Source organism: Triticum urartu, chromosome 6, assembly GCF_003073215.2.
Source record: "Triticum urartu cultivar G1812 chromosome 6, Tu2.1, whole genome shotgun sequence".
NCBI lineage: Eukaryota > Viridiplantae > Streptophyta > Magnoliopsida > Poales > Poaceae > Triticum > Triticum urartu.
This window is the reverse complement of record NC_053027.1, coordinates 10,323,318-10,345,640: the sequence shown is the minus strand read 5'-3', so window position 1 is coordinate 10,345,640 and position 22,323 is coordinate 10,323,318. Positions and strand designations below refer to the sequence as shown.

At 46.5% G+C, this 22,323-nt stretch overlaps 2 protein-coding genes across 4 annotated transcripts; one reads left to right on the top strand and one right to left on the bottom strand.

The window, feature by feature from the left end:
* Nucleotides 1–6,560: 6,560 nt before the first annotated feature.
* On the top strand, nt 6,561–8,953 carry LOC125512214 (mitochondrial inner membrane protease subunit 1-like). Of its 3 annotated transcripts, none has more exons than XM_048677305.1 (5): nt 6,561–6,756; nt 6,831–7,055; nt 7,241–7,351; nt 8,463–8,514; nt 8,651–8,953. In XM_048677305.1, the coding sequence occupies exons 1-4, from the start codon at nt 6,619–6,621 to the stop codon at nt 8,505–8,507; spliced, it is 519 nt and encodes a 172-aa protein (XP_048533262.1). In that variant the 5' UTR covers nt 6,561–6,618; the 3' UTR covers nt 8,508–8,514; nt 8,651–8,953. The 3 variants fall into 3 exon arrangements, with proteins under 3 accessions (XP_048533262.1, XP_048533261.1, XP_048533260.1); XM_048677304.1 differs by having other exon boundaries at nt 8,615–8,953; XM_048677303.1 differs by having other exon boundaries at nt 6,562–6,756; nt 8,619–8,953.
* A 1,197-nt stretch (nt 8,954–10,150) lies between these two features.
* On the bottom strand, nt 10,151–15,684 carry LOC125512213 (probable methyltransferase PMT17). Its single transcript, XM_048677302.1, has 6 exons — nt 15,366–15,684; nt 12,549–13,249; nt 12,249–12,459; nt 11,832–12,129; nt 11,275–11,739; nt 10,151–10,679 (listed from the first exon to the last, which is right to left on the bottom strand). The coding sequence occupies exons 2-6, from the start codon at nt 13,242–13,244 to the stop codon at nt 10,454–10,456; spliced, it is 1,896 nt and encodes a 631-aa protein (XP_048533259.1). The 5' UTR covers nt 13,245–13,249; nt 15,366–15,684; the 3' UTR covers nt 10,151–10,453.
* Nucleotides 15,685–22,323: the final 6,639 nt, after the last annotated feature.

Here is a 22,323-nt window from a genome sequence, read left to right as displayed (position 1 = left end):
TTTTCTGACTGAATCCTTCCACAACCAATCTGGCCTTGTACCTTGGATGTGAGGTGTTTTCTTCAGTCTTCACTCTGTACACCCACTTGTTCTTGAGTGCTTTCTTGCCTTTTGGCAGTTTCACCAACTCAAAAGTATCATTTTCATACAGGGAATTCATCTCATCCTGCATGGCTTCTGACCATTCTTCCTTGTTCTCATCAGACACTGCCTCCTCATAGCATGAGGGCTCACCTGCATCTGTCATCAACACATATTGATGTGGTGGATATTTAGAAGAAGGAATGTGACCTCTTTCACTTCTTCTTTGCTGCTGCACTCGTGGTGAATCAGGTGGATTTTCGTTGGCATCATCATTACCAACTTCATCATCATCATCACTTGATGGCTGCTCGCCACTTTGACTTGTACTGCCTTGATCAGTTGCATCTCCACTGTCTTCAGTGTCATCATCTCCCCCATGATTGTCATGCACGAGAGGAGGACGGATTGGATCCATGTCAACCTGAGGTGTGTTGGTCAGTGGCTTCTCTGGTTTCCCAATATCTTTTATTGTTTCATCTTCAATGAACACCACATCTCGGCTTCTCACAATCTTCCTATTTACTGGATCCCACAACCTGTAGCCAAACTCTTCACTTGGTTGGCTAAGGTAGATGCACTGCTTTGTCTTGCTATTAAGCTTGGATCTCTCGTCCCTTGGAACATGTACAAATGCCCTGCAACCAAAGACCTTCAAGTGCTTGTATGATACCTCCTTCCCTGACCAAACTCTCTGAGGAATATCACCCGCAAGAGAAACTGAGGGAGATAGGTTAACCACATACATAGCATTCATCAATGCTTCAGCCCAAAATGAATTAGGTAAATAAGCATGAGAGAGCATAGCTGTGACCCTCTCTGTGAGTGTCCTGTTCATTCTCTCTGCAAGACCATTGAGCTGAGGTGTCTTTGGTGGACTCTTCTCAAGCCTGATGCCAACATTTCTGCAATACCTTTCAAAAGGACCTCGATATTCACCACCATTGTCTGATCTCACGTACTTCAATTTCCTGCCAGTTTCTCTTTCGACCTTGGCATGGAACTCCTTGAAGGCTTCAAGCGTCTGGTATTTGTGTTTCAACACATACACAAAAACTTTTCTAGAATGGTCATCAATAAAAGTCACAAAGTATAATGCTCCACCATGAGATTTTTCAGTCATGGAGCAAACATCAGTGTGCACAATATCAAGAACATTTTCTGCACGATGTGGAGGGAGTGTACGGAATGCAACCCTATGTTGTTTGCCAGCAAAACAATGTGCACAGAGTTTCAAGGATATACCTTTCAACTCAGGGAGGTACTCCATGCGAGCAAGAGCATGCATGCCCTTCTCACTCATATGTCCAAGCCTCTTGTGCCACAATTCAACTGAAGTGTCTTTTTTAGCAACATTCAACACCTCATTGCACAACTTAGTTTTAGTCACATAGAGATTACCTTGCTTACTTCCTCGAGCCAAGATCAAAGAGCCTTTGGTGAGCTTCCACTTTCCTTTACCAAAATAACTAGGATGTTTGATATCATCAAGCTTGCCCACTAACAACAAATTCAGCCTTATGTCGGGAACATGCCTCACATCATCAAGCACCAATCTGCAACCTGTGTTTGTTTCAATGCATATAGAGCTCTTGCCAACAATTGCTGATGAACCACTATTTCCCATCCTCACTTGGCCAGTAACACCACTAGTGTAAGATGTGAAATACTCCTTGTGTGATGTGATGTGGAAGGACGCACCTGAATCCACAACCCAACTCATGGCATCATCACGAACGGCACTATAGCAATCTTCATCTTCAATGACTAGATAGTCCTCATCTGTTGCGGTCATGGCTGAACTGCTCTCAGCCTTTTGCTCGGTTTTCTTTGTGAGTTTCCCCTCTGCAAGCTCTCTTTTATACTTCCTGCACTCGCTCTTTATGTGTCCCGGATTTCCACAATGAAAGCAAGTAATATCTTTTCGCTGTTTTGACTTTGATCTCCCCCTGGATTTATTTTTGCCTTGCTGAAATCTAGTATTGATGCGTCCACGATTCTCATTCTTCCCATAGGTTTCAGCCACATACGCATCAGAAGAAGAGGCATCAACCTTTTCCTTCTTTCTGGCTTCTTCATTCAACATACTGTTCTTCACAATCTCCAAAGTCAGCTTCCCATCCAGAGCTGAATTGCTAAGTGACACAACAAGCGTGTTCCAACTATCAGGCATGGAACTCAGCAACAACAATGCTTGCACCTCATCCTCGAAGTTGATCTTCATGGCTGAAAGTTGATTTATATGGCATTGGAAGACATTTAAGTGTTCAATCACACTTGTGCCATCTCGGTACTCAAGCTTTGCAAGTCTTTTGATCACCGAGGCTTTGTTCATTGATGTCTTCCTCTCATACATAGACTCCAACTTCTGCCACATCTCATAAGCATTTGTGTCATTTGCAACATGGTGGAAAATATTGTGGTTGATGTACAACCGAATCATACCTACTGCCTTTCTGTGCAACACTCTCCATTCTTCTTCGATGACACATGTGGGTATCTTGTCTTTCACAATTGGCTCATACAAATCCTTGCAATAAAGGATGTCTTCCATCATGGGCTTCCATAATGAGTAATTGGAAGAATCAAGTTTTATCATGCCACTTGTAGTAGCGCTTTCTTCCAAAGCCATTGTGAGCAGCACTTCCAACAACAATCAAGCAACTGTGATTTGCAACCTTCTAAGCAACCAAGGCTCTGATACCACTCTGTTGGGAATTAGCACACAAATGCACTTGTGGTTAATTGATAACTGCAGCAGAAACAAGTAATCTCAGCACCACATCATGTACTAATTCAAGGATCGTTGCTTAGCACGGAAGGAAACATATGCAGCAGCATATATGGAGGCAGAAAATGTTACTCAGCAGGCAAGACACTCCTCAGCCTAGTGTCTTGTGGTAGGAGTAAGTTTCTGGACAGCACCAAGCATCAACAAAGAGACACCAGATTTTTACGTGGAAAACCCCTCAACTTGAGGGGGGAAAACCACGGGCCGAAGCCACCCAAATCCTCTTCCACTATTATCAAATGTGGGATACAACAAGTTCTTCTCTAGAAAGCACTAGAGGATCTCATACATCAAGATTTCTAAATCTTGGATGAACACAACAAGATTTGGGGGTTCAAGAACTAGGGATTGGAACAATCTCACCAAAGATGGTGGAACCGAAGCTTGAAGGAGACAAGGTAGTGGATCTGGACCATCACAACCTTGGGGAGGAGCTCCCTTGCTTCTTCCTTCAATCTTCCTCTTCTTCCCTTGCTCTCTTGGTTTTCTCTCTTCTTCTCTCTTGGAGGATGAACTGATTTTCGTCACTCTTGGTGGTGGCTGCTGGATGGAGGGTAAAGCATCCCCATCCACTCATGTGCAAATTCCAAAATGACCCTAGGTCATAACCCTAATGGGTAGTGGGCTCATGCACCTCTTTGGGCTGCCTAAAAGGCCTCAAACGGTCATCTCCTCACAGCCCACATGAGGAGGATATCCCAACACCTCATACCCAAGAAACACCATCATCAAGCTTCTTGGCATGTGGCTTTGTGATATTCATGTGCGCGACGTAACCGAAGACCCGCGGGAAGTGGACGTGCGGCTTCTCCTCATCCATGTTAGCCCGTCGAACATTTTCTTCGGTGAGCGGCTCAAGAGAAAAATGGCCGTAGCGACCGCCTCTCCCCAGAAACACGACAGCATTGACATGGATTTAAGCATACTCTGGACCAAGGAGATGATCATCTAGTTCTGCCACCCCAATGTCGTTTTGCTGTGGCGAGTACAACACATAGAGTTTCCGCTTGGCACCCGTTTCCACACAATAGGCCACAAAGTCATTGTAGTCGAACTCGTCGCCTAGGTCGGTGCGCAGGGCGCGGAGCTTCTTCTTCTTCTTCTACTCAACTTCGATGCCAACCTTGAATCTACAGATGGCCGCCGCGGCTTCATCTTTTGCCTCGAGCATCAGCAGCCACATGAAGAGGTTGCGATCATCGACGAGGTGGAGAAACATCTTTTTCCCACTGGGTATCGGTGGCGTGACCAGGCCGCAAAAATCAGCATGTACCAGGTCCAGCACCTTTGGATCACGCCACTTCGCCTCCTTGGAAAATGGTGTATGGCGCTGCTTACCGGCGAGGCATACGTCACACAATTGATCCACCTAAGAAATGTGCAGCAGGCTGCGAACTATATCGTGGGACGCGAGCTTGCGCAAAGCATGGAAGTTTAGATGCCCTAAGCGGGCATGCCACCTCTCGGATTCCTCTGCGCGGTGCGGGGCGTAGCAGATGGGCTGCACAGATCTATGTGGAGTGTGTAGAGGTAGTTAATTAGCACTACGGTGTACCTAAGCCAGCACCTTACGACGAGGATCATGGATTATGGGAACTCCATCGCAGATCCCGATCTTGCAGCCGTGTTTAATTACCTTGTGGTTTCCTATCCGGTTAAAAGTTTCTAGACCTCCATTTATAGGGTGAGTTGTCTGTGCTTTGCATTGCAAGCGATTAGGAACACGAGAAGACAAGTAACAATACTTGGAGGTATAGTAAAGCAACTCTTAGCACAAGATTTGTTGCTCACTTGTCATCTTTGATCATCAAATTCCATAAAAATATATTGCAGTTGTTGTCTTAACAACTAAAATGCATGACTGAATCTTGTCGTTTTGGATTAACAATTGGATTGCTGTAGATATTGTGTTAGTGGACAAGCTTATTGTCCACGACTTGGAAACATGCGTCTGGGCTGTACGAATTAAGATTCAAAGCACAAATATATGTTCTTCTAGTTTGACGGACATTTGTTAGCCACTAGGACGAGAACTCCATCTCAATTACGGCCTTTCTGATTTGATGCACTTGGAAAACTTGTGGAGCTTCATTAGGGGTAAGGGGGCCAATGCCCCCCCCCCAAAAAAGGGTGCGGCTCAACCTATACATGACCTCCGAAGACCTGTAGATTGAGTGTGGGTTTCGGGCTCGAGCTACGTGCCACCCTTTATCTGTATCGTTCATTGCAGATTCCTCTCCCTCGAGACTTCAACCATCATTACTATACCAACTACACTTGTTGTTGGCGGCACCTCTCCAGCGCCGCTCTTCTTCTACCCTCACAACTCTCTTGTGGTTTCTCTCTATCTTCTTCTCTCAAGAAAACACTCTCTCTCTCTCACACACACACACACATGCACACACACGCCTAGGATGAAACCAACCACTAGCTTTGCCAAGTGGCTCTCCTCCTTGGTGGCACAAGTACATGGTCACTATCCAGCGACCTACGCGAGGAATAGGACACACCACAGATAGGTGAGTGTCTTGAGACGATGATTGTACTCAGTATGATAATTGCAACCAATATGCCAGACAAACGCGTAGAGGAATCACACATTGGTCGGCTCATGTTGCCAATTTTCCCTTCCTGCCCTTCTGTTCACTTCTTTGGTTCTTTTATGATTTTTATTCCTGGTTCTTTTTGCTAGAATTTTCTTTCATTTTGGTTTTCTGTTGTCGTTTTTCTAGAGATTGTATTTCTCCTTTTATATGTTTTATTTCCTTTTCAATTCTTTTTTTTCTTCTATTTTTAGATATATTCCATATATATATTAAATGTCTATGAATTTCAGAAAGTGTCCATGAAATTAAAACAATGTTCTCATATTTTAGCACACGAAGAATAGTTTTTTCAAATACATGGTGACCAGTTTTCAATACGCGAAGACTTTTTTTTAATACTTGACAAGAAACTAATGTAAATGCAATATTAAAAAATTCACGCGTTTTCAAATTTTGCGCATGGAGTTTTAAAAAAATGTTCTTAAATAGCGAACCAAAAATAAAGGAACTCTTTTTTTCTGCAGGGAGAAAAAAAAAAGAAACTCACAAAACCAGTTTCTACGAGCTGTGGAGTGTGATAACAGTGCGCTAGGAGCATATGAACAGATGTGCAACATTACTTTTTTGACCTGGTTCTTAAACAATTTTCCTATGATTATCGCAAATTCCATCTTTCATGTATACGCCGTAGCAGTCATAAACCGTGGCCTAGATAGTGCGCACGATCCGGGAGACGTAGAAAAAAGTCTGGCCAGGCAGTGGCGAAGCTACAAATAAAATGTTGGGCGGGCCACCGAGCACAATTGTTTTTCAAATTCTGAACCATATATGTATACTATTTCAATGCCGAACAGTGCTACGAAATCGCAAACCGTTATTAGACCGTAAACAACGCCTTTGCACACTATAATAATATGTAAATAACAAGATATTTGGTGGATTATAATCTGTATATAATAACAAGATATAGTATTTAGTTGTTGTGAACTTTTTTGTTTCTCCTAGAGAGCTAGAACGTTTTTTTTTCGAGACAATCCTGGAGAGGCACAACTTGTCCATATCGTTCTCTGTCTCATCGGCCCATCTGAGCTTGCGGCCCACGCCAGGGATCCGAAGATTATACCCTAATAAGAAAACAAAACAAAAGGAAAAAAAATAATCCCAATCCGAGCCCCCCTCCCTCCCGCCGCCGCCGCCGCCATGTCCCGCTTCGTGCGGCGCTTCGCCGGCATCCCGTGGCGCCAGATCGCCGGGGAGGCCTTCTCCGTCGGCCTGCTAACGGCGCAGGGCCTCTGCGCCGTCCACGTCGTCAGCGAGCACGTCCTCGGCGTCGCCTTCGTACGCGCCCTCTCCCTCCCCCTCCCCCTCCCCCTCCCTCTCTCTCTGACGTGCTCTCACCCTTGGCGTTGCAGCCGCGGGGCCCCAGCATGCTGCCGGCGCTCAACATGGCGGGGGACGTGCTGCTGACCGACAAGGTGAGCCCGCGGCGCGGGTGGGTGGGGCCGGGGGACGTCGTGCTCCTCCTCTCGCCGGAGGACCCGCGCAAGATCGTCGCCAAGCGCGTGCTCGGGATGGAGGGCGACGAGGTCACCTACCCCGTCGACGCCGGCAACAGCGATGCCACCAAGACCGTCGTGGTGAGTTGAGAGTACCGGATTGAATTGGATTTCAGATTTCCAGGCTTATGTCCTCTAGATTTGACAGACTCTTGATTTCAGATTTCCTAGATTTATGGCAACTCTGGTATCTGATCAGTATCAGAAACGGTGCCACCGAGTTGCTGATGGTATTTTTGGATGCCTGATGAATTGTGTAATTTTAGGTACCACAAGGTCATATTTGGGTGCAGGGTGACAATATCTATTCATCTAATGACTCGAGGCAGTTCGGACCGGTGCCTTACGGTCTCGTAAAAGGGAAGATGTCCTATCGGGTATGTCGAGTAACCGACTTCTCTGTTTTGCTTCCTCGTTAGCTTAGTAAAAAAACCTGATGAAGCTTTGGTGTGCTTCTGTACCCTGTTGTAAGATTTATATCTACAGTTTAACTCGATTTGGCGTCTGTCTAAATATGTAACTAGTGATGGTTTTGAACTTCAATTTTTTGAGTAACCGATTTTAAACTGCAGCTGTCATGTTATATCTTCATTATATGCTGTGAATGTTAGGGAAATTAATGGTAACATAATATTTTATTGGCCAAAACAGAGTTTCAGGTGCTTCAGTGTCTTTGTATACTTCGAGGTTTAATTACTATGGTCTGCAATATTCACCAAATTTGACTAATGATTATCATGTACAGCAGACATGTGCTGACTCAATATTATGAAATACCTACTGTTGCTCTAGGCCCAACATAATGCACAGTTGGGTGATTGAGTGCTCTGCTTTTGGTTGATTTAGTGGCACTAAAGAAATTCTCATTCTAGTTACGTGCGGGGGACAGCATTGCCCTTAATAATATCACAACCGTTCTTTGATACTGTAAAGTTTACCAGGAATACTGAAGTCTGCTTAGATTTTTTTAGACACCAGGCGCCTCTGTCTATTAGGCCTTTTTCTAAGCTGGACAGTTGTACAGTCAAAATTACCAGGATAAAATCAGAGATTAAATGAGTGTTGGTTTTAACTGAGAAATTTTGTTTTATCAGTTAATAATGTTATTTAGCTACTGCATTGTCTTGCTGATAATCGTTTTCACACACTCGATATCAAATTATATGTGTAAATTCATTTGAATCTCGTAAGCGATAAAATTCATTTTGCATCAGCTGGTAGTTGGAACAATGTTTAGTGTTTACTCACTCAATGTGGGCTGGGGCCTATCTTGCTTTTATTTACTACTAGTACTACTTGTTTATGTTAGCAATTAGCAAATCTAAGATTTAGGGTCTAATTCCAGGTCCAGCAACTAATTTGTTAAAATGCATTAACCAAATGTGAAATGCGACAGCATCTCCATGAGTATTGGGGGCCATCCTCCTTGGAGTCTTGTCACTCAGTTTTTTCTTGCTGGTCAGTATTGACAGGGTTTTTTGTTCTCAGATTTGGCCACCGTCAAGGATTGGTGCAATTGATTCAAAAGAGTAGGACACAGGTAAATTGAATTCTTGTTACCTACTATTTTTTCAAAATTCCCGATCATCCCTTTTCTGCACGTTAATTTACCTTTTGCCATTTTTCCACAACCATCCAAGTCAGAGTATAAGCGACAGTTCATATGATGCAACCAGGCCCTGCATTTGTTGGTGCACATTTGATAATTCACAATTTTGGTCCTTGCCCCCCAGAAGCCCCGTTCAGCGAATCTATGGCATGATTCAATTGCTGTGTCTCATGTCGTAACTTATGTTCTGTGATGCTTGTAAAGTGAACTAACCTGATGAAACTACAAGTTCCGGGCATGGCTGATGAGCTATCGTCTTGATGTTGAGATTGTATTAAACTTGTCATTCTCCTGGACCAAAGCGTGATCAGTTGTGCATTGTAACATTTGCTTATTGTTAAGGCCGTTTTAAGTGAAAGGAATTGTGTTATCGGTGAGTGTTATGGATGAGTGATTATTCAAGTTCAAGCCATTTCAGCATAACTAAGTTGCTTTGGAAGAAAAAAGACCAGTGGGCAAGCTGTGTATGGCGGTGCGTGTCAGATTCCTTTGCCTATTGCATATAGCGGAACATGGTAAAATTCCGTATTGCATTTTTCAGGCTGTGTGAAGCATCGTCTGTTCTAATTTGTTAAATATTTGTATTTAAAATCTGCAACACATGTATACTTAATCACTCCTTGGTAACCTAGTGAGATTACGGGCAAGATTGCGCCATTGCTCTGGGAATTTCTGAATTCATTTTCGGCGTAGACTGGTAGGTGGTTTACTTGATCAATGGGACGGCATAGTTGTTGGTGCTCAGAATGTTAATTTGAACTCCTCACCCGAGCCTTTGATAAGAAGCGAGATTTTGCTATGAAATTTGTAAATAGCTGGTTGGAAACAGACATAGCTGGGGCTAACAAGATATGGAAAGATTTTCATGTGGCAGTTGTGCCGTAATTCGATTCTTACTAGAGATAATCTGAGAAAACAGCTAAACACTTGTTTGGTTCTAACATGGCCAAAGTTATCTGGGTTATTGTTGGGCATGTGATTTTGTGTTGCTTGCTGAACTTGGCCTTGCTCTTTCCTAGCACCGTTCCAAAATATAAGACGTTTTCGCAATTTAATTTGAACCAACAGGTTGTCTTACATTTGCAAACAGGGGGCGTAGAATGTCAAGTAGGTGGTAGCAAATTTTCGCCCTGTAGCTAGCGCTTCCACGGCGAGCTCCAGGTGACGATTTTCGCCCCAACTCGCTCCCCCCTTTCTCTCTTCCTATCATTGCTTTTCGCTTTTCGTTTCGTCAAGTATTGAACCAAATGTGGATGTATGTATACCTGTTTTTCGAGAGTACTATTGAACACCTGTTTATGGGCCAAGTTATGCTCAATCGTCCTCTTCTGTGACTCCAGATTTGAGAATTCAAAACAAGACCAAACCATGATTAGTTCAGATCAAAAAGGAAAAGACCATGCCTGGTTTCTCGAAATACCGCACCCCGTGTCAAAAAAGAAGGGGGAAAAAAATTAAACCTGAGTGTACTGAAGATGAAACACACGCAAATTTGATTCTGCAACCGGCACAATCTATGAACTCGAAAGACGCAGAACTTTGCCACTATATCACTACACAAGCACGCTCAGTAAAAGGCCTATTTTTCCAGTAAGTCAATCTTAGTACTACATAGTAACAATCTCTGGTCGTACAAGCTAAAAAGAACCTATGATCTGCTCGACGTATTCTTTTGGTTTCCATTTCGACCCGAACTACAAAGAATTAGACAAAAAAGGCGAGAGGAACAAGCGACTGCGCACGTGGTCACACACTGCTTACTACACACACACACACACACACACACACACCGAGATGGCGAAAACCGACGCCATCATCGCGTCACACCTAGTTACCGGACAAGCCATTTCGGAGCTCAGAGAGCTGCAGCTCAGCTGTGCTCCGATGGGTCGGCCGTCCAGTACGTCTTGACCGCCACGAGGACCTTCTCCTGGTTGAAGGGCCCGTCCTCGTGGTCCAGGATGCGGCTGTCCCACCGCATCCGCTGGGCTATGGCCTGGACCTTGGTGAGCACGTCGACCGTGTCGCGGATGATCGCCGTGCCCTCGGGCCTCAGTATCCTGTCCATCTCCAGGAGGATGTCCGTTATGTCGCACCTGCAGAGTTCAGCAGGATCAAATGTGTCAGCAGGAGTGAGCATCAGTTGAATATTATCACAACGTGCTCCCAGGTCTGCATACAAGTTCTTGCGTTTAAACCATGATCTTATGTTACATACTTACAGACAGTATAAACAGCAAACTATACTGTGACACCATAGCCATGAGTAAAGTAATGGTCTAACAATGACAAGTGTCAGCAGGAGTAAGCATCAGTCGAATTTTAAGTGATAATACTCAACCGAACCGATCTGCATAGAAGTCTTATCATTTCCTTTTCAAGTCTACCACTTAATATGGGGTGAACATGGTTCTGATTATCTCTGTGGCAATAACTATTTTTGGTTCCCCTCTATTACGGGTTGGAAAATGATGCGGAGCAACCACTAAAATATCTTATCAGAATCAGTAACAAACTACACAGCAGAACTAAAACACAATTTGATAAGCTGATGCAATCGTATGGCGTAAGTTAGACCGATCTAGGATCACCAACTAAAACACACCGTGATGGAACAATAGAGTAAACGTAAGTAGAACTGATTAAGGATCACTAACTAAAATAGATACTGAAACATGCATGTTTCCTTACCTGTCCTGGTAGATGCTGAACAAATTGTCGGCGTGCAAAAGGTCGTAGGTCCTCGGATACGTCGAGAAGGCTTCACACCAGTCCTGGTAAGTGCCGATGAACCCTCGCTCGTAAATTGCTCCAAGGGTGTCTTTATCCGAATTAACTGGAACGACGTTCATCACCCACACAGGGTACTTAACCAGGGAAGCGGCAAAACCGCCCAAGTTCGCATTCATGTCCATCACATTCCTGTACCGCCCCTGTGCTATGGGCGTGGTGCGTTTGTAGTACGCCAACCTCTTCTCCCACAGCTTCATGTCATCCTCAAACTTCTTTTCATCTATCCCCGGAATCGTGCCCCTCTTAACCCTTGGGGGCACCGTGAATGCCCTCTTTGGCCATCTCGCAACCTCTCCGCCGGCGATTGATCCCTGGTTGCTTACTTCAGGCAATGGAGTAAGACAGGATTCCATCTTCTTGTACCTATACAAAACAGTATGATAAAAAAAAATTCAGAGCAAGACAGACAGATAACTACCAACAGTATGATAACAATTCGAGAAGCAATTTAATACCAGGCAGCATCAGGGTTGTCACTCTTGCAGATATGGGGCATCTTATGCTTCTTTTTTATGTCGGCACACTGAAGGTGGTTCTTGGGCTTCTGCCAGATGGAGAGATCCTCCTTCTCGGCCACCTTATTCCAGCAAAGGCTCCTCGCGACATCCTCAATCTTGTCTTGCTCCCGCTTGAGGTCTTCCTCGGCCCTCTTCCACCCATTGTGGTGCGTCTTCCAGTTGATCGGAGGGCCCGAGTGAATCCAGTAGCCCCCTGGCCTTAGAATTCTATCGATCTCGGCAAGGTACAGTCCATCTGAAGATTTATTTATTTACAACATCAGTCAATCAGGCAGTTCACTCTTACTCAAGAACAGCTTGAAAAAGCTAAGGATCTACATATTAGAGAAAATTTCAGATGTATGAAGTGCTCACCATGTCCTTCCCAAGGAATCAGACAACGTGAACAATGAGCCAGATCAAATGCCCTAGATGGATAAGGCAACCGTATTGATCCCATCACCCCGAGGATGGCAGGCACACCACGTTCCAGTGCAAATTGCACCTGAGCTTCGTGTGTGTCCCTCGGCGCAAACGACACGGTAATGATGTTCCTCTTCAGCAAGTAAGCCCCAAAGCTAGCAACCTTCATCAATAATACAAAAGCATCAGCATCGTAACAACATACATAAACCTGAAGTCAGAAGATTTTCTCCAACAAGATCCTTGTCATACCCCGCAGCCCGTGTCGATCGCCGTCCTGATCCTCCCATCCGACAACGAGATGAGCTTACTGATTTCATCAATGTACGCGTCAGCGCCATGGGGAAACATAGTGCCACCACCGGGGAACCGGAACTTGTTCCCCTCCACTCGGATCCAGTTCTGCACGGCCTTCTCAATGCTGAGCTCCTTGTGAGGGATGTTGTCAAACCAAGCGACGTCCCTGCTCTCCGGCCACCTGAAGGGGTTCTTGTACTTTGGTGGCGCTGGAATGAGGCATCGGATCTGCCCGTCCTTGCCCGGGCAGTGCCTCTCACGGTATATCAGCATGTCCCGGTCAAACAGACGGCCACGTTTCCGGTCCTCGCATGGCGTGTACTCACTCTGATTGAGCGGGCAGGCAGGGAACTGCTGCACCGCAGACTCTGTGTCACTGACGTTCAGCTGGTGGTGCGCATCAAAATCGAGCACATTCTCAGATGCAGGCGCAAAAGACGGCACCGAGCCGTCTCTCTGCGCCACGGTATCACAGTCAACTCGGCTGATTGCCGAATCAGCCACAGGATTCGGCATGGTGCTGTTCTGCCATGCCCCGAGCACGTAGAAGGCAACGCAGAGAGCGCTCACCACAAGTACGTAGGTGAGACGCTGCTTCTTGGATTCTTGCAGATGCTGGGCTTTAGGAGATGCTGGGTAATCTTTAGCCATGGCTCCTGCAAATTTGGAGAACGAGTGTTAGTACGGTGGTTTCCAACAGAAGCAACAATAGAACTACTGGGAAGTGTAAGAGATGCAAATGAACTCTGTAAAAAGAGCCCGACTGGAACTGTGCATACATTTGAACTGAAAGAACAGTAAAACTGAAAAAGAAACACATGTTTGTCACAGGGCAAACACAAGTCTGAAGCTTAAGGTAAACTACAAGCTCTGAATAGTGTAACTTAAAAATGGTAATGTAGAAGGGAACACTAACAGAAAAACTAGATAGAGCAGCAGTCAACTTCAGATTTGCAGTGAATTACAAAGCAAAAACTAAAAGTACTAACTACTGTAGTTCAAATGCATTGCAATATTCAAGTTCAGACATACACACTGAACATTTGACCAGTTACTTCCGAAGAAAACACACACTGACTATTAGAGATAAAGCAAACAGCTATTAAACAATTAATCATGGTCGTCTGCGCTGAAACAATTACAATAAAAAACAAAAAAGCACACAACAGCCATTTACATCTGTGTGCTATACATATACATAGAGGAAAGAAATTATAAAAGGAATAAGAGTATGAAATTACTCAACATAGACAATGAAAATGCATGTGTTACTACAGTAATTACATTTCTAAAGAAAGGGAGTTACAGTTAACCTCATCAGGCACTGTAATGTAACAGAACATAGGCGCAAATTACAAAGGCTGACAGAGCGACAGATCATAGGATTAACAAAACTCAAAGAATACCAAATTTACACTGACTAAAAAGCAAGAATACAAGTCCTCAGTAAGTGTACTAGAGCTGTAAGCAAACTTAAAACCCAACTACTGGACACGGTAAATCATGGTCATTTGGACTGTAAAAAGAGTTCCACATAACAGTAAATGATGGAAAGAGCTCAAATACTAGTACAAAAATAAACTTGAAAGACGATCAGCAACAGCCGCAGAAGTACTATTGAAGTTACAATGAACGGTGAAGCAAAATTTCAGGAAAAGAGGAAATTCGGAACATCAGAGACAAAATCCTATTTTCCTGACAGAACAACTACACAATAGAAACACTGCAAATAGAGGGGCAGGAAATTATATCACCCAAAAATATACATTGACAGAAAATTGTAAGAAATAACAGCATTACAGGGCAGAAAGTTACCCCTAACTAACTATACACCGAAAATACAACCAACCGCTGGAAACTGCCAGAAAATTGTAACTACTGAACTATTGGCTGCGCATCTGAACTGTGCTGATAAACCAACCGAGCGCACGGCCAAGACTAGGAGAAAGACATACAGCAAGGCTCCAAGCACATGCAGCTCCACACTAGGCAGACTGAACAACTAAGATTACCCCCCGAAATAACGAAGCACAAATTAGTACATGAACGCCGCTGCTGCTCGAGAAGGTCGCCGGTCCGGTGGCTAAACTAAGGGCATGTACAATGGTTGATATGATAAGTCTTATCTTAATTAAACATTGCGTGTAATTTAGGGATGACAATGAAACATGTATGCAATGGCGGCGGCTCTGAGCATGCGAAAACAGAGCATGAGCTGCAAGAAGTATCTGAATCTCGGTCTCAATCCATGAATTGCCTCACGCATTGGACAAGGCTGCATATGAAGGAGCCGATCTGTCCGGCGCGCCTCTCCCTCTCCCCCTCTCGCGCGCACATGCACGTAGGCGGAGCCTCCTGGCCCGCCCCCCGCAGCCACATCCAGCTCCGTTGCGGCTGCCCCGGCCTCCGCCGCCGACGAACAGGACAAAGCGGCTAGGGATCAATCATGAACATGAGCGCGGACCTACCAAGATTTGGGGTGCGGGGAATCGGATCGGGGAGCGCAGACCAAGAAGGAGAAATCGCAAGCAACGGAGCAGATCTGGCTCTCCGCAACGGACGGGGAAGGGGAGGGGAGGAGAGCCGCTCCAAGCACCGCACGTGAATCCTAGAGCCGTAGAGCGCTTATTACAAGAGAAGAAAACAGAGCAAAAATGGCGAGGCAGAGCCACCGCCCGCCGGGCCATCGGATCCACTCGCCACCCACACCACGCACGACCCACCCCAACAAGAAACAAACAAGCAAACAAACAGTAGAGCAAGCCGGCAGACCTGTCCGTCGGGAAGAAGCCACCGTCCTCTCCTCTCCTCTCCTCCTGGGTAGGAGCTCAGCGCGCCGGGACGGAAGAGGAAGAAGGAGGCGGGGGAGCTGGCCTCCGTCTCCGGTGAGCCCAAGCTCTATTTATTCACGCGAGCGAGCTCTTCAACGACGGCCCGGCGAGCGGGGCGGGCAGGTGAGCACTCTGAGCAGGGAGTGGGGAGTGAAGTGGTGTGATGCCAAACACCACCCAAGCCGACACAGAGGAATAAAATGGGGGTGGTGTGAAAAGGCCGCCTCCCCGCGTCTGTCCACCGTCACATGGGGCCGTCCGTTAATTGCACCGACGAAAATGTCCATGGATCCTCCTCATCCTCCCTCCCCGGCGGACTTTTTTGGTCAATCTGTGGAACTGGAACCAACGGGCTGAGAAAGAAGATGAGAGGGAACCGGCGCTTGCAAATTGCTGCTTTCTTGGCATTGGTTTCTGAAAAAACAATCTCCCCCTTTTTTTTGACGATTCAAGGATCTAGCTTGGATTCCTTCATCGAAAATCCAACGAGATTTAAAACCGAACAAAAATTAAAAAAATTCCAATTTCTTTTTGTAAGCAAGAAAGATGTGTATGTGCGTGATGTTCGTGCAAAATTTGGTGATGTTCAGACATTCGAGTAGCGCGCGGCAAAAAAGACAAAATCCAGGCGTGAACAGTGTTGTTTTTCAAATGTTTCTCTCGGGCATGAATTTGTGTCTTTTTTTTTGTCATGAGCTCCTCGAATGTTCAAACATCTCCGAATTTGGCACCGGCATCACGCACTCAAACATCTTTCATCACGATTTTTTTTGGAATTTTTGGAATTTGCTTTCTATTTTAAATCGCGTTAATGTTCACTCGCGGGCTCATCAAAATGATGCTCTCTTCGTTCATGTGCTTTTCTTCTTAAACTACGATAGGTCTTGTAACAAACAAACAAACAATTCGCCACGGTTCGGCATGCAAGGTAAATAAGACCGCCATGGCAACCAGCGACGCCAAACGGGCAGCGTGTAGCAATGTCAGCAAATAGAGATATTAAACCATTGGATTTTCCAAGATTGCAAGCACACGAACCAACACCACGCGTATAAAAACGGACGATGGATTATTATTGTTATTACCTTCACCAAGGCAAAGATCCCGTTCCCCCCTCGTGCCGCCCTCGCGATTTTGCCCGGCCTTGCCTAATCTACCATTGATCTGGGCCGCTTCACCCGCCGCGCCCCGCCCGCGGCGACGCCTGCTCGCAATGCAATTACAATTTTACAACACAAGGAGGGAGGGGAGGGTGGAACCAAAAGGCTCTCCTTTTGAGCTATTCCTTTTATTTATCTCCCAGCACGGCAGCTCCTGTTTTCCTCCTTGTTTCCTGCCTACATGGAGTGGACAGGATTTGGTCAATGGTGACAGCGCAAGCACCACACATGTTTTGGGGAACACATTATGGGCCATCCATTTGAGAGCTCACAGCATGCTACAGCTTTTCCTTCTTTTTTTTTTACTTGAAAAAATATATTTACTACCTTCACGGTCGGTGGAAATGGTGGTACTGGTTACATACCATGCTATGCAATGAAAATGCATGGACCACATGTCCACAGGGCGCCGGGATTGATGCAAACACATGTCACGTGTCTTTGGTCTATTTCTTGGAAGAAAAAATTGGGAAGAAAACAATGTTGTGTTTCTTCCGGAAGACATGCTTCCAACGCATATTTGTCGGTTTAAATTACGTAACGAGAAAATGGGACCAGAGAAGTGAGGATAATGTTGTCGTAAAATGATGATATTGCTTGCCTCCATCGCAAAGATCACCGAGTCGAGCAATGATCTCAAAAGTGCACCATCACTTTCGAAATTTTCCTTTTTATCTTTTATCTCTTTCACCGCTATTGATTTTCGAGTGAATTTGTTAGAGGCGGCGTTGGAGATCCATAATTTTGGATCTGAACAACACCCAACTAGATTCAGAACTGTAGCATCATACATGCATTGCACATTGGCATGAACTTACTAGGTTACCCTCACGCATATAACTTTGAAGAAACAGTGGTGGCATGGTCTCTGAAAAGAGAAAAGGAACGACAACAAAAGGCAGACGCAGTCGTGACATATTCCTCCTTTGTGCAAGGATTTCTTCATGAGGCGCACCCCGTCCCGCCTTCCTCTCCCCCTCCTCCCTCCTCCCCCCCCCCCCCCCCCCCCCCCCCCCCCCCCCCCCCCCCCCCCCCCCCCCCCCCCCCCCCCCCCCCCCCGCTCTCGTCGCCCCCCGAGGAGGCGGAGCGCCCCCTCCCCTCCTCCTCCATCCCCCTTTGTTGCCGCCGGCTGAGGCCACCACCGACGTGCCCGGGTGGCGCCGGCGACGGCAGACGTCCCTTCCCCGCGCTTTTGGAGGGGGAGTCGAGGCTCCCTCCTGCCCGGCGGCTGTGCTGCTCGGCTGGCGGCGGGGTTCAGCGGGCCTTGAGTGCCCTCAATGCAGCGGCGTGGCCGTTGGCTGCGGGGGCCGCACGGTGAGCGGCTGGTCGGCGGCGCCAGCTCGGCCAGATCAGGGCTGGGACGGGTCGCGCGGTGGTGATGGCTCTAGTGGCCGGCGTGTTGTAGCATGGTAGTAGGGACTGTACGGACCCGTTGGGGTCAGGCCGGGCCGATGGTGGCCTGGCAGGTCCTTGTCGCTATGTCCGGTCGGCTCCGCGCGGCGGTGGAGGTTGTCCCCTCCGGTCAGCTGCGTTGCGGTTGCCCCCGAGCCCGGTGTCTCCTCGTCCTACCTCCAGGTCTCATGTTGGTGTCCTCAGTGAGAAGGTGAAGTTGGTGCGGTGACCGTGGTGGCACAGGCTAGTGGGCGGCATGTTGGGAGGTGCACTTCCGATTGTTTGGGATGGCGGTGGTGGTTTCGGGGTGGGAGAAATCTCTGGAGGCTCGTTCGCCACCGGCGCAGCCGCCGGGCCCTCCTGAGGGGCGTCGGTGATACCCCTTCCCCACTGCCATCCGCGTACCGAGGGAAACCCCAGGACTTGTCTGGGCAGCAGCGGTGCCGTCGTCGCATTCCTTCCTGAAGGTGTTGCTTGGTACGCGAGGCCTCGGAGTGCTAGGTGATAACCCACAAGTATAGGAGATCGTTTGTAGCCTTTTTCGATAAATAAGAGCGTCGAACCCAACAAGGAGCTAAAGGCAGAACAAATATTCCCTCAAATTCTACCGACCACCGATACAACTCTACGCACACTTGACGTTTGCTTTATCGGAAACAAGTATGAAACTATTTTGTAGTTGTGATGCTAGAACTACTTTGCAAGAATAAAACTAGTAGTACTTTGCAAGATAATAAAAGTTAGGTGTTTAGTAAAAGAGTTTGTGTCAACAAGAAAGTTAGGTGTTTATGGTAGCAACATTGTTGATGTAGATCCCCGTCACGATCCTAGCCCCGGCAGCGTTCCGGCCCCACCGGAAGCGAGGGGGAGAGAGCCCCCCTTCTTCTTCTTCTTCCTTGCCCCCCCCCCCCTAGATGGGAGGAGAGTTCACCCTCTGGTCCATGGCCTCCATGGCATCGTAGGGGAGGGAGCCCCTCCGAGATTGGATCTCCCTCTGTATGCTCTTCTGTTTCGCGTCCCCCAGATCTGGCCGAAAACCGTTTCTTATATTCCTGAAGATCCGTAACTCCGATCCCTCGAGTCTAGGGCCTGATCGAGGTTTTTGAATTTGCAAATCTCACAAGATATAAAAATTCATGAATTCAAGAAATATAAGAAACGGAGTCACGGATCATAAACTCAACAAAGTCTACGGATTCAAAAAATGTTCACAGATTTTAAAAAAGGTTCACGAGTTCAAGAAATGTTCATAAATTCAAAAAGAGTTCATGAATTCAGTTTTTCATCATTAATTCACAAAAATTCATGAATTCAACGAATTTGATAGAAGTTCAGGAGTTCGAATTATGTTCCCAAAGTACAAAATAATAAAATGTTCAGGAATTCATAAAAATTGCATGAATTTGGAAAAAAGTTCACAAGTTCAAAAAATGATCGCGAATCCAACAAATATTCATGAACTTAATAGATAGCCTATTAAAAAATGAATATAAAACTAGAAAAAGAATTTAAAACAAAAAAATGAAAAAAAATCTAGAGCAAACCATGATAGAAAAACAAAATAAAAGGAAAAGAAGAAGGAAGAAACAAAACCAAAAAACTGAAATAAATGGAAAAAAACCCGAATAAAACTAGGCAGCAAAACATAATAAAAAGATATTGTAAAAAGATAAAGGAAATTCATTTTTTTTTGCTAAATATGCCTCACTTTATTGATCATAAGAAACGTTCATAAAAATACATTGAATGTCCGGAGGCTGAAGAAGCCGAAGATGGCGTCCTTCAGGGAGATCAAGAGCAAATTTAGCCGAGCTCTCTTCTATATATCCCCAACTCTAGAAGATGAAAGAACTCTGGATTGACCCAAAGCTCTCCTCTATCGAATGTGGATTTATAAAGCTCAGGCTTCTGGACACCTCCTATCCATACCCTATAGTGTTGCTCTGAGATCTGTGCTACACAACTAACTTCTACATGAAAATTTCTCTTTTTTGTTTCTTCAAAACGAGACACTATATGGACTTCAAGCTTTGCAGGACAACAAAACATTCTTACTACAGTGCGGAAAGAAAACTTTCAGATTTTTTTGGTACGACATAAATATACAAAATGATTTTTTTTTTGGATAAACAATATTAGTTTTAGTATATATGTTTCACGAAAAAACGTGAAATTTCTTTTTCCAACATTCCAGTTAGAATGTTTTATTGTCCTCCAAAGTTTGGAGTTCATTTGTTGTTTTATTTGGAAGAAACAAAAAAGACAAAAGTGCTCGCACGAATCTTGATACAGAAATAAGGGGGTGTATGAAAACCTATGCTTTGTCAAATGTTAACCCTCCTCTATCTATCCCCAACTCTCGATCGGGCCCATTTAAAATAAACTCTGGATTGTTCCTACTGGTCTCCGCAGGTTGGGCCTGGCATGCATAGCCGACGTACTCCCACCAAATTCCATCATGTACCCCTTATGTATCCCTCTTAATGTCCAACTAGATGAATAAAGCTTGGGCATTTTTCTCAAAAAAAAAAAAACCAAATTCCATCATGTCGGTTGGGATTTGAGAACCAGGCCGCCTATTTATTTATTCCAACGAGGAGACACGAGGCGCATCGCATCGATCGGTCGAGTCCATACCATCATCGGCCGATCTCGATCGGCCAGCCATGGCGAGCTCCGGCGGTTTCATGGCGTTCGAGATCAACTTCTCGCTGCACAATCTTGTCTACTCGGAGGTCGTCCCCGCCGGCGGCCACTGCTGGCGGCTGGCCTGCTACCCGCACGGCGACCCGAGCCACGTCGCCGCGCCCTTCCGCTTCATCTCCGTCTACCTCGAGCTGGTCGGCAAGCCCAGCCGCGCCGACGCCGATCCCTTCACGGTCACCTTCACCGCCTTCGCCGCGCACGGCGACGGCTCTCCGCCGTCCCACCACGCGGAGTGCGGGCACGTCTACACGCGGGGCAACCACGGCCTGAAGCGGCCGTGCGGGTTCCCGGAGTTCATCGGCGACTACACCGGCATCCCCATCGAGCGCGGGCTGACGGTCATGTGGAGGGTGAGGGTGACGCGGGAGGAGCCCGACCGCCCCGAGATCGGCCGCCAGCTCGGCCGGCTGCTGGACCCAGGGCTCGCCGCCTGGACCGACGTCTCCTTCGTGGTCGCCGGCGAGACCTTCCGCGCCCACCGCGCCCTCCTCGCCGCCCGCTCCCCGGTCTTCGAGGCGCAGCTATTCGGCGCCATGCTCGAGTCCTCCTCCGCCTCCATCACCCTGGAGGACATCGAGCCCGGCACCTTCGAGGCCATGCTCCGGTTCATCTACACGGACGCGCTCCCCGACGACGATGCCGATCCCCCGGACCTCGAGGCGCTCCGGCGCCTCCTCGTGGCGGCGGACAGGTTCGCGCTCGACGGGCTCAAGCGGGAGTGCGCCGAGAGGCTGCTGGGCAGCATGTCGACGGACACCGTCGTCGACATGCTGCGGTGGGCCTGCACGTACAACTGCGCCGAGCTCCGGGAAGAGTGCGTCGACTTCGTGGCGGCGCGCCGGAACTTCAACGAGGTGGTGCTCACCGTCGGCTTCATGCAGCTGGTGCTCGAGTCGCCGTCCGTCCTGGACGACGTCAAGGAGAGCGCCGCGAGGCAGCAGCGCGCCAAGGAGTCTCTTGGCGATTCAGACGTACCTATTCGTAGGGGCATGGCGTCGCCATATTATGGATATTATTATTACTAGCCTGCTGCTGCTTGATTTCGCAGGCTTGGATGGAAACCCTAGGAACTTTAAGAAATCTAGTAGTAAAGAAAAATTATGCTTGAGTTTTTGAAAATTTTAATAAGGAGAGGCGCATAACTGTAGAATACTTCTTTTTATTTATTTATTTTTGATGAGTTGGAACTGTAGAATACTTCTGTCTCTAGCCCCATTATCATTATGTGCCAGTATGTATTTTGACTGTCCAGAGTGACTTGCAAGCCTATCTACTTGTCTTAGATTTGACTAAATACGGATGTATCTAGACACGTTTTAGTGGCAGCAGCAGGGAACAAGAACAGGGTGGGAAATCATGGGACAATGCCCAATGCAAATTTTGCAAGGCACGACTAGTCTAATACGCAGCATAATCAAGACAAACATAATATTATGCAGAGTAAAATGAAACGGACGGACCAGAAAAGATAACTTTCGAGTTAATGAAAATTTCAAGGATGTCATGCTGCTGTAGTATGGAGCTTGGTGCCAGGATCTGCGTCGATTCTTGCCGAGCCGAGGGAGATTCTGGCAACACATACATAAAAATACTTCCTGCAAAAAAATTGTAAAATACTTTTGTTTCTTCGTGACCTGCCAA

Coding starts and splice junctions, on each gene's coding strand:
- LOC125512214 (XM_048677305.1), top strand. CDS start 6,619: ATGTCCCGCTTCGTGCGGCGCTTCGCCGGCATCCCGTGGCGCCAGATC. Junction 7,056..7,240: donor ATGCCACCAAGACCGTCGTG/GTGAGTTGAGAG, acceptor GTGTAATTTTAG/GTACCACAAGGTCATATTTG. Junction 7,352..8,462: donor AAGGGAAGATGTCCTATCGG/GTATGTCGAGTA, acceptor TTTTGTTCTCAG/ATTTGGCCACCGTCAAGGAT.
- LOC125512213 (XM_048677302.1), bottom strand. CDS start 13,244: ATGGCTAAAGATTACCCAGCATCTCCTAAAGCCCAGCATCTGCAAGAA. Junction 12,460..12,548: donor CGATCGACACGGGCTGCGGG/GTATGACAAGGA, acceptor TTATTGATGAAG/GTTGCTAGCTTTGGGGCTTA. Junction 10,680..11,274: donor TTCAGCATCTACCAGGACAG/GTAAGGAAACAT, acceptor TGAACTCTGCAG/GTGCGACATAACGGACATCC.